Raw genomic sequence first — 13841 nt, forward strand, 5'->3', positions numbered from 1 at the left:
AGCATGCCTCTTTGCCTCCTTGTACCAATTCCAGACTTCCAATGGCAGACCAGAGAATGGACATTTCTTCAACAATCAGTGATTTCATGTCCCCGGGTGCCACCGACCTCCTCTCCAGCCCCCTCGGCACCAGTGGCATGGATTGCAACCGCAAACGGAAAGGCAGCTCCACTGACTACCAGTAAGGCCCTTAGGCTCTTCCCCTGGCTAAACTTGGTGTCAGGTCATGGGCATGGGGCATCTAGGGGCCAGTTACTGTTTCTCCTGGAAGAAGGATCCTCTTTCTGCAAAGGGATCAGAATGAAAGATTCAATTCCAGGTGGCCACGCAGTTGGGTTTTTTCCCTTTATCTTTCTCTGGATTGCAAGCAAGAGGGAGCCTCCAGCAATGCTGAGGCGTTTACTTCCCCTTGTGTCCCCAAATTATTCCGCATCAAGGGAAAAAGAAGAGGCTTAAAGCTAAGTTCTTCCTTTTACCCCTTCCTTCATCTTCCTTTGCTCATTGTGAGCAAGATGGCTAGCCTATGAACATAGCCTCAGTGGTTTCTGAGAGAGCTTTGCCTGAGGACCTCTCCTGAGAAAGACGTCAGTTGCTTAATATTTGCAGAATGCTAAGTAGAGGTCATCTCTGAAAACAGTATAGGAACATTGATGTTGTCCTTAAACATGATTGAAATTAGTATGTACCTGTTATATTAAATAGTATTTTTGTTTCTTTTTAGACTTGATGACTTTTCTTTTGAGTAAGTAAACTTTCACACTTATAGTCAACTCTTCTATATCTATACAAACATCTAGAGAATAAAGCAGTGTAGACCATTCAAAGGCATGCTTTGTTTTGTTGAGACGACTGCATAGACTCTCACTCAAATGTCCATGTAAGAGGTTTTCTTTTGTTTAGTGAGGGAAAATCTCCAAAGAGGTGTCCCCCCACAGCAGATGCCCTTTCTGCTGAAGTTCACAGGTCGAATATGGGGAGCACAGTGACTGGAGGTCAGATGCCCACTAGGAGATGCTATGATTAATATGTAAGTTATCCCAGATGATTTAGAGAGCAAACACCCAGGGGATGGAGAGTGGGCGTGAGGACCGGAAGGTGTTTTTCCATAGCAGTATCTCCACCACAGAGAGAGACCAGGAGATATTTTCTGTAGACTCCTTGTCTCTGGCAAGTGCTAATGGACCATTGACATGTTCTAAGACCTCTGCCGTCTAGATCTGTGGTTTCCAACCTTGTGACCACACAGGACCTTCAGGTCTTCCTTATGGACCCCAGTTTGCAAATCTTTTGTAATTCATGGAGACCCTGTTAATTAAGGAACTATAATCTCTTTCCCTACAATTTTAATGTACTAAAGTCATATCTGTCAGGCAGAGCTTCTCCTCACTGGAGATGATCAACCTGGCCTCAGTGAGAAGACACTAGTCTAGACAAAAGGGAAGGGCAAGTTTTCATTGTCCTGTGTGGCCTGGGTAATCTTCTCTGGACTTTCGGACTAGCTGGAAAAACTCTGCCTGTGAGGAAATCAAGGTTGCCATGGTTCTAGAATGCCCAGGATGTGATTCAGTGTTCCTAAGAAAGTTGTTTTTGCCCCTGAGATTACTACATTGTTTGAAGGGCCATAATTCCTCCTTTCTCATGGGATTAAAAAGAAAGGGGAGAGGCTCAGATGGCAGTCAGTGCCCACCTGATACATTTAGGGGCTGGTAAAGGCTGCGAGCTGACCACGGTGGGATCTGGAACTCCTTCCTCTGAGGATTTCGATCTGTTTTCTGCTGAACCACAAGGTGACATTAAACTTGGAATTCTGGAGTCTGTTAAAGGGAGACAGAGCCCTGCTATGACCCCAGGACCCCCTGCAGCCAAACAGGGTTTCATGCCCCTCTGCCCCAACCCTCTGCTCTACCCTGATTCTTCAGGCTTTCCCAGCTTGCTGAGAACCAGAAAACGCGGTAGCAGCGCCTTTGAAATGCTGCCTCAGGGCTCTGCTCAGGTTTTTTTTGGTACTTTGATTTCCCTTCCTCACTTCACCCACACACACCAATATATATGTATACACATATATATTTGATGCTTAATATATTTGCAAATGAGTAAACTCCATTTATCCAGAATGATGGCAGGGAGTAGGGAATGAGGTATTATTTGGATACTCTTGTTAAGAGTTTCCATAAATGCTTTGTATTCCCAATTTTCAAATAATCAAAATATGGTAAAATATATGTTAACACAGAAACTATTGAGACTATGTATAAATTTTCTTTGATAATATGGAAAACCAGTCTGAATTCAAGTTGTTTGTGTTTATTTGTTGGACTGTATTATTTGTTATATAATAATACATCAATAATCAATACTTTGAGCTTTCTCCTTGTTTAATTTCTGGATAAATGAGAGCATTCTGTATTAGGATAAGGTATTTTGTTTGTCTTAATGATAATCGTGTTCTCTCTTGTTTTTTTCAGAGAAAGCATGGACACAGACAAAGATGACCCTCATGGAAGGTACCATGAACCTAGTAATTTGAATTTCAGCCTTATAGCCATTTTCCTTGCATTGCACATTCCTTTATTTGGTAAAGGTTCCACGTGTGTCTTAGATTGGGGATGAGCAAGGAGGCTGAGAGCGTGTGGGCTCAAGATTGTCTCCTGCTAGCCCCCAATGCGGCTAACCTACCAAGCTTGTATGTTGTAGCAAGATGACAGGGATTAAACAGGGAAGAAACAAAGGTGTAACTTTGCCATTAATCTCCAAGGGGATTTTATTTGTGTTTTTATCTTTTGCTTCTTTCCCCCCTAGGTTAGAATACACAGAGCACCAAGGAAGGATCAAAAATGCAAGGTAGGCTTGGGCTGTCATTCTAGCTAAAACTGTCCTGGTTTCATAGAGTGCAGCCAAGGAGGCTGTGTGTGTCTTGTCCCTGTCAAACAGTTCTTTCAACACTGTCATATCCTTAGGGAACAAAGCAGGGGGCAGTGGACCTTGGCTTGTTCTCTCCAGGTTGAGCTAGCCTTCACTCTTTGCTGTCTAAGCATGTCTAACCTGAGGGGACTTTGGAGGGAGCAAAAAATAAATCAAGGCTGAGGTTTCCCCTAAGTTTTCAGCAGGTTGCTCCTTCCTGACTGTCAGGTGCCCCAGAGGAGACCTGGCTCCATGATTCAATTCCTGGACTGCACCTCCCCCTTTTATACTACAAATTGCAACTGAAGGCCAGACATGGGCGATACCCTGCTCCCTTGAATAAATTCTCTAACTCAGTCCCTCCTGCCTCCAACCATACTTGCCGACCCCCTTCCATGTGGGCACTCGGCTCTCCTGCTGTTAGCTCCAGCGCCATCTGAGGCTGTATCATTGACAGAGCTCGGGGCTGCAGAATTCAGCTGACCTGAGACTTCCAGCTTTTCTCTCACAGACCAGCTGTAGCAGGAGGTTCCATGGTTCTGTTGCTGCAGCAGCAGCAGCAGCAAACTATATTTCCACTGATGCATCTCTGTAGGGGACAGTCACAAATGGCAGTCAGGGAGAGTGTGTGACAGTGGAAGAGTCACTCTGCCTCAGTAGACAGCAACTCTTGGCAGGGAGGAGCGTGAGATTCTTTGGAGGAGGCTCCTGGGGACAGATATAGCACTGACTCTTTCATGTTCGGGTCAGGGATGACAGTGTTAGTTACCTGGCAACTTGGTGAGTTTCTGACAGGCCACACAGTGGGCTCCTCACAGAGACAGGACTCATTAGAGACCATGGGACCCTTGCTAATGGCTGTTCTGGAGGCTTTTCTCTTTGAAACCTTCATCTCCCTTCCCTTTCCTTCCACCGTCATCTTAAAATCCAACATTACAGAGGCTGAGAGGAAAATAAATCAGGAGAAATTAACCACACAGTTTACTTGAAAAGACAGTTTTTATAATATTTCTCAATTCTATAGATGAGATAAGCTTAAAAAAACTAATACCAACCTGACAGTGAGGCCATTTTTTGGTCACTTTAGTACAAAAGTCTAGTTTGAAACATTCTGCAGATTCTAAATTTGCCTTGTCAGATGAATATTGAAACAGTTATAACTTATTTTTGTCATTGTTTCCTTGATGCTCCATTACTTTTTATGAAATCATTTTTCATAATGTTCAGGGAAGCTCACAGTCAGATTGAAAAGAGGCGTCGGGATAAAATGAACAGTTTTATTGATGAATTGGCTTCTTTGGTACCAACGTGCAACGCGATGTCCAGGAAATTAGATAAACTTACTGTGCTAAGGATGGCTGTTCAGCACATGAAAACGTTACGAGGTGAGACCCTGGGCTTTACTGTCCTTTCTGCCCTTGCCCACAACTATTACCTAGAATGTTCCTGAGTCACTGAGGCAAATGTTTATGACTTTCAAATGTGTAGGCTTGAGTAATATGCCTGTGATTTTCAGCAGTAGGCACAATGCCAAATGAAATGATTGTCGAGCTTATGTGAGGATCAGGGTGTGATTTTGCTGCCCTATGTCCCCAGAGGTTAGAGGCTGTGTTCTGTGCATGTGTCTGTGCGTGCGCATGGTCAGGCCACACGCACATCGGAGAGGACATCGCTGATGTCCCTGCTCGTGTACGTGCACGCTGCAACCCCACCCACACAATGATAAACATCAGAAATGTGGGTGAATTTAGCCATACATGAAAGCCAGTTTCGGTTTTTAAGAGAAAAATTCATCATGGCTCCTTTGAAGAGTGAGTCACTGGTCGATGGTTCTTGCCGACGATTTTATCGTCAGGAATGAAACACTGATGATATTTTCTTCTTCCTGGAATTTCCTCAGACCAGATGGACTCTTTATGAGGGAAACAGTATTTTCTTTCTCTTCTGAGTGTGGGGAGGGTGAGAAAACAGAAGCAGGAGCGTGGAAGTGACTTACCCAAAGCACAAGAGAAATCTGAACTATATCAGGCATTTTAGTGAACACTGTTTCTGGAATTTTCCACAGCTAGTCTTAGACTACTTGAAGAAATTGGAAAGTGGGCGCGTAGTCAGACTTCTGACCTGTGTGGTAAAAGAGTTGTGTCTTTTTATTTCCACAAAGCCACCAGAAATAAGAAGTGGCTGGTTTTGTCTGACTTGATCCTTATTCTAAAATATAAGCGTCGTATCCTGTGCTTGGGGAATGGTGTTTAAAAATTCATATTAGCAAAGATGGTAGAGATTAAATTATTATAAGATAATGTCAATTAAATTGGAAGGGGAAGAGTAGCAAGTCTGGAGTTATAAAAAGCAGAGATGTGGATCAATAATCTGTGCTTTGTTAGTTGATATGAAAGTCACGAACATGGTCTGTTTACCTCCTTCCCCATGGCACTTTGAAGTGTTAAGGAACCATTTCATTTTATTCACTATTCCACTAACTATTCTGCAGATTCAAAGTCATTTACTGCTGGCGTTTTTCTCTGTTAAGTTATTGCTCTTCTGAAAGATGCCAGATTGACAGCCTTTTAAACATAAGTCTTGTTCCCTTTCAGTCCCGGGAGCTGGAGTTGCATTGACTGAAGTAATGCATTTCTCTAGGTTACCAGGCTCATTTAAGTCACCACTGATGGAGAAAAACTCACACTAAATGCCTTCCACAATATATTTACTCAGGGCCTGGCAGGCTGGATGATTTCCCAAGAACATTTAGAGTGATGATTTGAGGGACTACTAGACAACCCACTTAATACACATCTTGGGAGGAGGGAACCCGCCCAGGCACCTCTACCAGTTTGCTTCCAGAGCTGCCATCTCTCTCAGAAGCAGATTTTTAACTTCCTTCCATTAGCTCTTGGTTTTCCCCAGATGACAAAAGCAAGCTTGTTAAGTCTCCTGTGAGCAACAGTGTTCTCTTTTCAGTGAAATTCTCTGTGGCATTACAGGATTCTGTTCAAAGCCAGAGCTTGCTTTGTCTCAGTTAAGAAAAGAGAAGGTAAAATTTAAATCCCAGGCAGTAGGAACTAGGCCGCATTTGGAAGGTCTGAGGCAGTGAGGTAGAATGAGACTTTTTCTCAATATAAAGTGTGCCAACCTTTTTTTCCTGCTCAGGTGCCACTAATCCATACACAGAAGCCAACTACAAACCGACTTTTCTGTCAGATGATGAATTGAAACACCTCATTCTCAGGGTATGTTGCAATTATGGGATTATTTTATACAGCACTGATTTTTATAAATTTCGGAGTTAAGTACCAGCATGTGGAAACTTCAAGTGTCAGTATGGAACCGTTTTAGGCCCACCTGCTCTTCTGGCTCTCTGCCTTCAGCTGTTGTTTGGACAGCCTTCACGTTCCTTCCCTAGACCGTCCTCCTCCTCGTCTACCCTTGAAAGTCCATGCTACTGTAGTTTTAAACTGAAGGGGCAATTGTTTAAAATTGGAGGTAGTTAAAAATCACATTCCTGCATGAAGTTTTCAGAAAGGGATCGAAACTAGTAACAACTGAGAATTTTTCTTATTCTCACTTAACCACTAGCACACAAAAACATCCACCAAAATCTTTATACCACAATCCCTTCAAAATAACAAAACTTCCAAAGACTTCATGATCCAAGGAGGAAAATAAATGGAGGAGGTGATGCTTTCACCTGCTGGATTGTAGCTCTTCCTTCATCTTGCCAGACTCTGCAGAGAGGCAGTTGAGGTGGCACCGTGGGAACTTGGCCTCCCTGCAGATTTAAGTCTGCAGAGGCCTCCAAGGCATGCTTCTGGCAAAGTGAGATTCACTTGGAAATTGAAGGAAAGAAACGAAGTCAGAAATGTGTCCTCTCGCAAATTGTAAAAGAAAAACAGAAAACATAACTAAAAGAAAAGATACCTGCCCCTGTCCCCCACAGCCAGGATTGACTTCACTTGCTAAGGCACCCTTCTTTGACCAAGATGTTTGCAATGCTCCAGCAGAGGGAGTAGTCCAGCTGGGTTTTTGTACTATTTTCAGCTCTACGTGGCTCCAGGCCCTCTGTAAGTCTGGCCTGCCTACTTATTCTAGTGTTTTCTATCCATTACCACATAATATGCTGTATCAATTGGAAAGTGTTTTTCAACTGCAAGGAACAGAAGACCTGATGAACAAATAGGGTTTCATTTCTCAAGGATAGTTGGCCCTAGGGTCGGCTGTGAGGGGTCGGTGCGGTGGTCCACTGGGGTCAGCAGGAACCATACTCTCTGTCTTCTCACACAACCGTGATGACCTAGCAACGCAGCCTGCTTCCTCAGTGTAGTGAGATGGCTGTGCTAGGTCTGGGTAGCCAGCCCCAGCCAGATAAGGCCAGTGGTCCCTTCTATCAGGAAAGGATACATCTTCCTGGAAGTCTAGTAGGGGCCTTCAGCTTATCAAGAAGATTCACCTGGTCACCTCTAGCTGCAGGGCAGGTTGCAGAGCATGGGTTTAGATATTCCAGTCTCCATAGTAGAAGCAGGCAGGAGATAAGGGGGTTAGGAATTGGCCTCCCAGCAACCTTTGTCGAACATGCCAGAGCCACATCTCTTTGCTAAATGTCCCTCCCGAAGTGGATCTCACAACCCAATCCAGAACTTTGGCTATGCTCTGGTTAGCCTGTGGTTGAATAGAGCTGGGTATATACATCCCTTGCCCCAGAAGTGGTCTTTAGTGCCACATGTTGGGCAGCTATAATACTGCCCATCCCCAACTCTCTTGTACATAAATTATTGTTAGGCCAGGTTTTTTTTTCCATCTTGTATGGGTATAGTTCATTTTTTTGAATTTCTCTATTATCTGTCAAAATGTATTTATTGGATGGTCCCCATTCCAGTTTATTAGTGATCTTTTGAGGCTTCCTGTGACTTGTAGATGTGACAAGCTTGCCTTCTGTGCCTTTCATTTTCATTCATTCACTAATTCAGCAAACATTTCTTAGTACTTATGTATATGCATAGCACCGTTTTCGGAATATCAAATCATTGATGAACACATTAGGGTGGCACCATTGCATGTAGCGTGGGGCCACCATCACCACTTGGCAAGTTAGTGACGGTCCATTGGTTACCATTCTCAGGGCACAGTTATTCAGACCCAACTCTGTCCTTACCTCTCCATCCTTTTCTATACAGAAGATGTTCTTGTTCCCAGGGGGACCTTGCTGAAGTTAAGAAATAGACTATGTCTGCTGCATCTCTAGAGAAACCACCATGCCTATGGCTTCATAGGCATGTGTTCTGTGCAGTCACACAGGGCCCGGCACTTGGTTTAATGCTCTGCTGTCGCCATCTTGAAAGTCATAAATTTTGAACAGGAGTCCCTGCATTTTCATTTTGTCCTGAGCTTCAGAAATTAAGTAGCAGGTCTTGATTGCCATACTGGTAATTTGATATTTTTAAGGAAAAAATGATTGTTTGTGACTTAATGTATATATAACAAGCTCCTTTTGTAATGACAAATGCTTACTAATTTTTCTTGTCATTGCTTTTCTAAATAATTCCCTCTCAGATGTCCGTCCATACTTACAAGAGTACGGAACGAGTATTTTACCACTATTTCAGCTAAATACTTCATCCTGGGCTTGTCTTTCTACTCTTCTGTTGCATACAACACCAGTGGCGATCTGTCTTCCCTGAGGAAACTTTTCTTCTCTGGCACATTTCAGTGGCTGTGAAGTCCTGCCCAGTCCCTTGCCCTGTCCAGATGCCCAGTTCTCAGGAATTTGCTTCAGCAGAAGGCAGGAGCCACTCAGATCGTATTGGAACAGTTGGGCAGCAGGAGCTGGATTTTTCCTTGTCCTTATGCAAATCTGACTAACTGCTTGCTTCACTAAGTGCTTTCAAAACCTCTTTTATAAATGGCGCGTCAGGCAGTCTACCTGATCAGTTTGTAATGTCTAGATGCTCTACTTCCTTTGTTTTGAAAACTAGGCAGACCCTCCCAGGGCACTATATCTGTTATTAACTAAACCATCCTCAAGAGCGAGCCTGCCCCTGGTTTTCCTGTGTCCCCATGAGACTCGTGGTGTTCTCACATCTCTACTCTACGCTGTCCCCTTTGCCCCAGCTGCTTCCAAGTAAAGCAGTCAGAATGCTTTGAGCCTACCCTATACCGACTGTATTCACTGATCTTTGGAGATCCTGGATGGGTTGAAATCTACTTCACTCATATTGTAGGTTCAGGCCTGACTATGCCTAGATGTGAAGACTTCACAGTCACCTTCTTCCCAGGCACCTTTTGTGCTACATCCTCAATGAAAAGCCTCAAAACACTTCTCTTGTTAGATATGATTGCAAGGCAAATGAGGAAGTTATTAATACCCTATTTTTTGACAGAATGAGGCTTCCAGCAGATGGTGCTTGGAAAGTTGCTTCCCCCTCACTGTCATTCCTTGCCCCTGGGCCAGCTTAGAGGCCTAACTTAGGAAAAGATCGTTCCTAGCTTTCTTCTAGCTGAATGGCCTGCCAGGTTCTCTCACAGAAATAGTGATTCCGGTTCCCTTCTTATTCACTTCTTTTTTCCTAGCACAAGCGCATGTGTCATTCTTTAACCTTCTGGTACATGAATTTATTTCCTAGCTCTTTGAATTCAACTATATTCCAAATGCCCTTTTGTGGAAAACAGAATGGAGTTTTGTTTTTCCAAAGAACAGACTGGGCACTAATGAATAAAGCAAGATATTGAGCCATTGTGCATTACAACTGTGGGAGCTGAGTATAAGAGCAAATATATGAGAGACTAGAGAACACTCTCCTCCATCACTAGGAAGACTCCTGCAGGAGTTATGTAGTTTGTCCATCTGAAAGTTATAGATAGGATTCAGGTACATACAGACATAATTTCCTAAGTTCTTGGGGACTGTAGCTTTGGTATCTACCTGCTTTAGTCTACCTAACAAATATTGTCCTCTCTACATCTGTCTTTAATGGTACTTTGGATTTTTATTTGTATTTAAAGTGAAGAAGTAAAAAGAATCTAAGGGCAAATTTTTGTTTTGCTTCTCTTGTCTCACTCAGAAACAAACAACCCAACCCTGGATTAAAGGATAGTATTTGAGAGCAGTAGTTCTCAATCTTGTGTACATTAGAATTACTTTGGGGCAAAAGTGAGAATGGAGTGGAGTTTAAAACAATACCAGTGATCCAGCCTCACTCCAGACAATCAGCATAAACAAACAAAAAACACTGCTCAGAATTCTGAGGACCACTATTCTAGAGCTCCCTGTAAATGAGGACAGAACAGCCGAGACTTTGGAGAGGGGATTCTGGTCTTAAAGATCCTTTCAATCTTGGACGCTGTGATCCTACAAAATTATAATTAAAGCAATAAAATATGATTTCTCTGGACCTTCATATAATCAGAGGAAAATTCTTAAACTGAATTCTACTTTGAAATAGAACTTACTTTAGTTGGACTTCTCCCCGTAATCATTAGATGATGTATGTGTGTGCATATCTGCCTTGGAGAGAATCATATTTTTCTCATAAGACATTTGTTTTAAGCATCCTGTTCTCAGGAGACCCGGGAAACATCAATGAGAGCAGTTCTGCGCATCGGATACCTAGCAAACAAATCCTTATTTGCTATCAGAGTGATGACAAATCATGTTTCTTGAAGTGTGATCAATTGATTATCCATTTCTCCTGATTAGGCAGCAGATGGATTTTTGTTTGTCGTAGGATGTGACCGAGGGAAGATACTCTTTGTCTCAGAGTCTGTCTTCAAGATTCTCAACTACAGCCAGGTATTGCTCATGTCCCCATTGGTGGTGGGCAGCCACACGGCCAAAAAGGTCCCCTCACTTTTCAGAATTATTATGCAATACTTATGTTGTCCTCCCACCCAGTTTTTCTTCTAGAAAATTCTTAATAGAGAAATAAATGTAAACCTAGAAAAATCTTTTTAATATGTTCCATGTTTCCCTCATTTAGAAGGTTTGACTCTGAGCTTAGCAGCAGCTTTATAACTTTGTTATTGCTGCAAAATAAATATCCCGTAACTAAGGAGCAGGGGTAGAGGGTGAGGAGCTACCAACAGAGCAGAAAGGTAGGCAGATGATCCAATGACAGAAAATAGGAAAATTGGTAATCTACCCATGCTGTGTTTGCAATGATGTGTCCTGTTAACTCCGTCAAACCTAAGCTTCCTCAAAAAAACTGATTATGATAATCTATACCTTTTTTTGATTGTTTATAGGATGAAATAAGATAAACATTTATGAAAGCTTCTAGAGTAGACTATTTCACATATCATGTCCCCAGAGTTTTTATTTACTCACTTATCAATCCATCCTTTTACTCATACCACATGATGGTGTTCGCATGAAAACTTGGTAAGGCAAAAGAATTGAAGAGTCCAAATAACGTTTTTATAAGTTAGAATTAATATAAATTTAATGTTTCCCAAACGTTTTGTTGTTTTTAATCTTACAGGACAGTTATGGAGGGAGTTTTTATTATCTCTGCTAACAGATTAGGCTACTGGGGCATCCGGTATGACCCGACTCTCTTGAAAACATAGGCTTAATGGAGCTAGGGGCACAGCCTGTGTATGCCCTACAGTTCTCTCCTGAAATCTCAGAAGAGACTTTGTGGGCATCAGAAATAAACAGAAAGGAATACACAAAGCTGAAAGATTGTTGCCTTACAGGAGCATGAACTATTTATATAATTGAGTCCTTGTCTCCTCAGCTGTTATCAAAACCAAACTCCCAATGTCTCATTCATTGTCTGTGTATCTAGGCAAAGCAATTGCACATGTGTACATGTTTCCATAGAAACATTAAAAATTCTCACGCTTAAAAATACAAAATAAAGGCAAAGCACTTGTTGGGTGATTTATATTCCAACTGCTATTGACTTGTCATTTTTGACGTTTCATCCCCCACAGAATGATCTGATTGGTCAGAGTTTGTTTGACTACCTACACCCTAAAGATATTGCCAAAGTCAAGGAGCAGCTCTCCTCCTCCGACACCGCACCCCGGGAGCGGCTCATAGATGCCAAAAGTGAGTACAGGGAAGGCTGCTGCCTCCTCCGTAACCTGCCCAGAGCCGAGGGCCCCAGCGAGGATCACAGAGTGTGCGCGGTGGTCTCAGCCTCTGGGTTCCTGCTTCTGCCCTCTAGCTGGGTCACAGGTGCTATCTTGGGCTAACTGGAATTATATACATTCCTTAGTGTTTTTCGGTTTGTTTTACATAAAGAAAAAAAATTCAGTAATGAAATTCACTGAGAGGAAAAACATACTTTGATTGGATTCTTTCTGATTTTTAGTCACTTTTTTTTCAGAGTCTAGAAATTCCCAGTTGTATGCTCCTGACTCTAAAAGGCTCATACCAGTTTGATTTGTTCCCCTCCTCCCCAAAAATCTCTTCAATTTATCTTAGTTGCACACATGCAGCCTCATAAAAGTAAGAAAACTTGAAATATAAATATGGTGTCTCTGTGACCGAAGCGATTCGTCCTTACATTGGCTCCCCGTCCTGGCTTCCTTCCTGCAGCAGCGGAACCACCCCACATCCTCCCCCACCCCGCTTCCTGCTCCTGCACCCGGCGCCATGCCTCCTGTGTGAGGCCCGGTCGCCTTCTCCGCCTCAGTGCCCTGGGAGTCTTTGTGCTCTCACATTTAAGAGTGTGGACTCATGTCAGATTGCTGGGCTCATGTCCTGGGTCTACCATTTACCAGCTGTGTGACCTTGACCTCTATGCCTAAGCTTCCTCATGTGCAAAGTAATACCTATCCATTGAGTTATTGTGAGGATTAAATATATTAGTGTACATAAAGCATGTGAGACAGTTCCTGGCACATAGTAAGCACAATAGCAGTGCTGGTATTCGCCTTGGCCCCATGCAGCCACGACCTAACTGTTTTCCTACTTCCAAGCTCCCCATTTTAATCTCCTGAAGGAAATACCACCAGAGGAAACTCCTTTAGACCAGCCTTTTCATTGAGGCACACCTCTTCTTGAAAGTACTGTGCAGTTTCTGGTACCTGTTGTTCTTTATAATCTGGCCCTGGCAATGTTTTAGTGACCTGTGAAGAAAAAGATGAATGGTATTTGGTCCCTGCGTCTAAGACTGTTACCATATATTCAGGGAGACAAGAAGACAGAAAGCTTCCCGTATAATAGGTGTAGCCATAGGAATTGTACCAGGCATAGAGAACAGATGATTAATTCTCATGTGGGCGCGGGGACAGGCATCACCCAGTAGGTGACAACCAAGGTGGGTTTGAAAAGATGAATTAATGTTTATCGGGTGATGAAGGGAGGAAAAGAGCAGAGGAAACGATTTGTGGGTGGTGCAGAGGTGTGGCGCCTGCCGTGTGGACTGCTCGGTGCTGCTAGAACAAAATGTGCAGGGGAGGGGAGGGCCGGACCCGTGGGGACACAGCGAAGGGCTCTGAGCAGGCTGGGGCAGCCTCGGATTGGCATTTCAGGGAAGATCACTGAGGTGGCAATTTGGGAGGTAGGTTGGAGGGGGTGAGACCCAGGAGGAGCCTTTGCCCTGATGGGTGCTTCCTGGTGGGCAGTGGGAGGTGCATTAACCCCCAGACATGATCTGTTACACCAGCTTCTGCACTGACAAGTAGCTGGTGTTTCTGTCGGGGCCACAGTCATGCTCTTCCTTCAGAGACTCTAATCCAGTTGGTCTAAAACAGCAGAGTCCAGTGGAAACATAATGCAAACCACAAATACGAGTCACGGGTGTGATTTTAAGTGTTCTAGTAGCCATATTAAAAAAGTAAAAATAATTATAAAATTAATTTTAATACTATGTTTAACCTGATAAATCGAAGATTTTACATTCTGATTTTTTTTTTTTGGTACTAAGTCTTTGAAATCCTGTGTGTATTCACACTGACTGCACACTCAGAATAGCCACATTTCAAGTGTTCAACAG

At 43.1% G+C, this 13841-nt stretch overlaps 1 protein-coding gene across 10 annotated transcripts in view; it reads left to right on the forward strand.

Annotated features, from left to right (window-relative positions):
- Positions 1–13841, forward strand: part of ARNTL (aryl hydrocarbon receptor nuclear translocator like) — a 100134-nt gene that overhangs the window by 70082 nt on the left and 16211 nt on the right. For 6 of the 10 annotated variants that reach the window (XM_016128176.2, XM_016128175.2, XM_016128172.2 and 3 more), the window contains 8 exons: positions 35–181; positions 722–742; positions 2466–2504; positions 2800–2841; positions 4129–4286; positions 6052–6131; positions 10592–10684; positions 11830–11947. In XM_016128176.2, the coding sequence (XP_015983662.1) occupies positions 42–181; positions 722–742; positions 2466–2504; positions 2800–2841; positions 4129–4286; positions 6052–6131; positions 10592–10684; positions 11830–11947 (691 nt within the window). In that variant the 5' untranslated portion in view covers positions 35–41. The other 4 variants (XM_016128178.2, XM_016128177.2, XM_016128180.2 and 1 more) reach the window with 2 other exon arrangements.

This window comes from Rousettus aegyptiacus, unplaced genomic scaffold (assembly GCF_014176215.1).
Source record: "Rousettus aegyptiacus isolate mRouAeg1 unplaced genomic scaffold, mRouAeg1.p scaffold_m13_p_5, whole genome shotgun sequence".
In the NCBI taxonomy this organism is placed as follows: domain Eukaryota; kingdom Metazoa; phylum Chordata; class Mammalia; order Chiroptera; family Pteropodidae; genus Rousettus; species Rousettus aegyptiacus.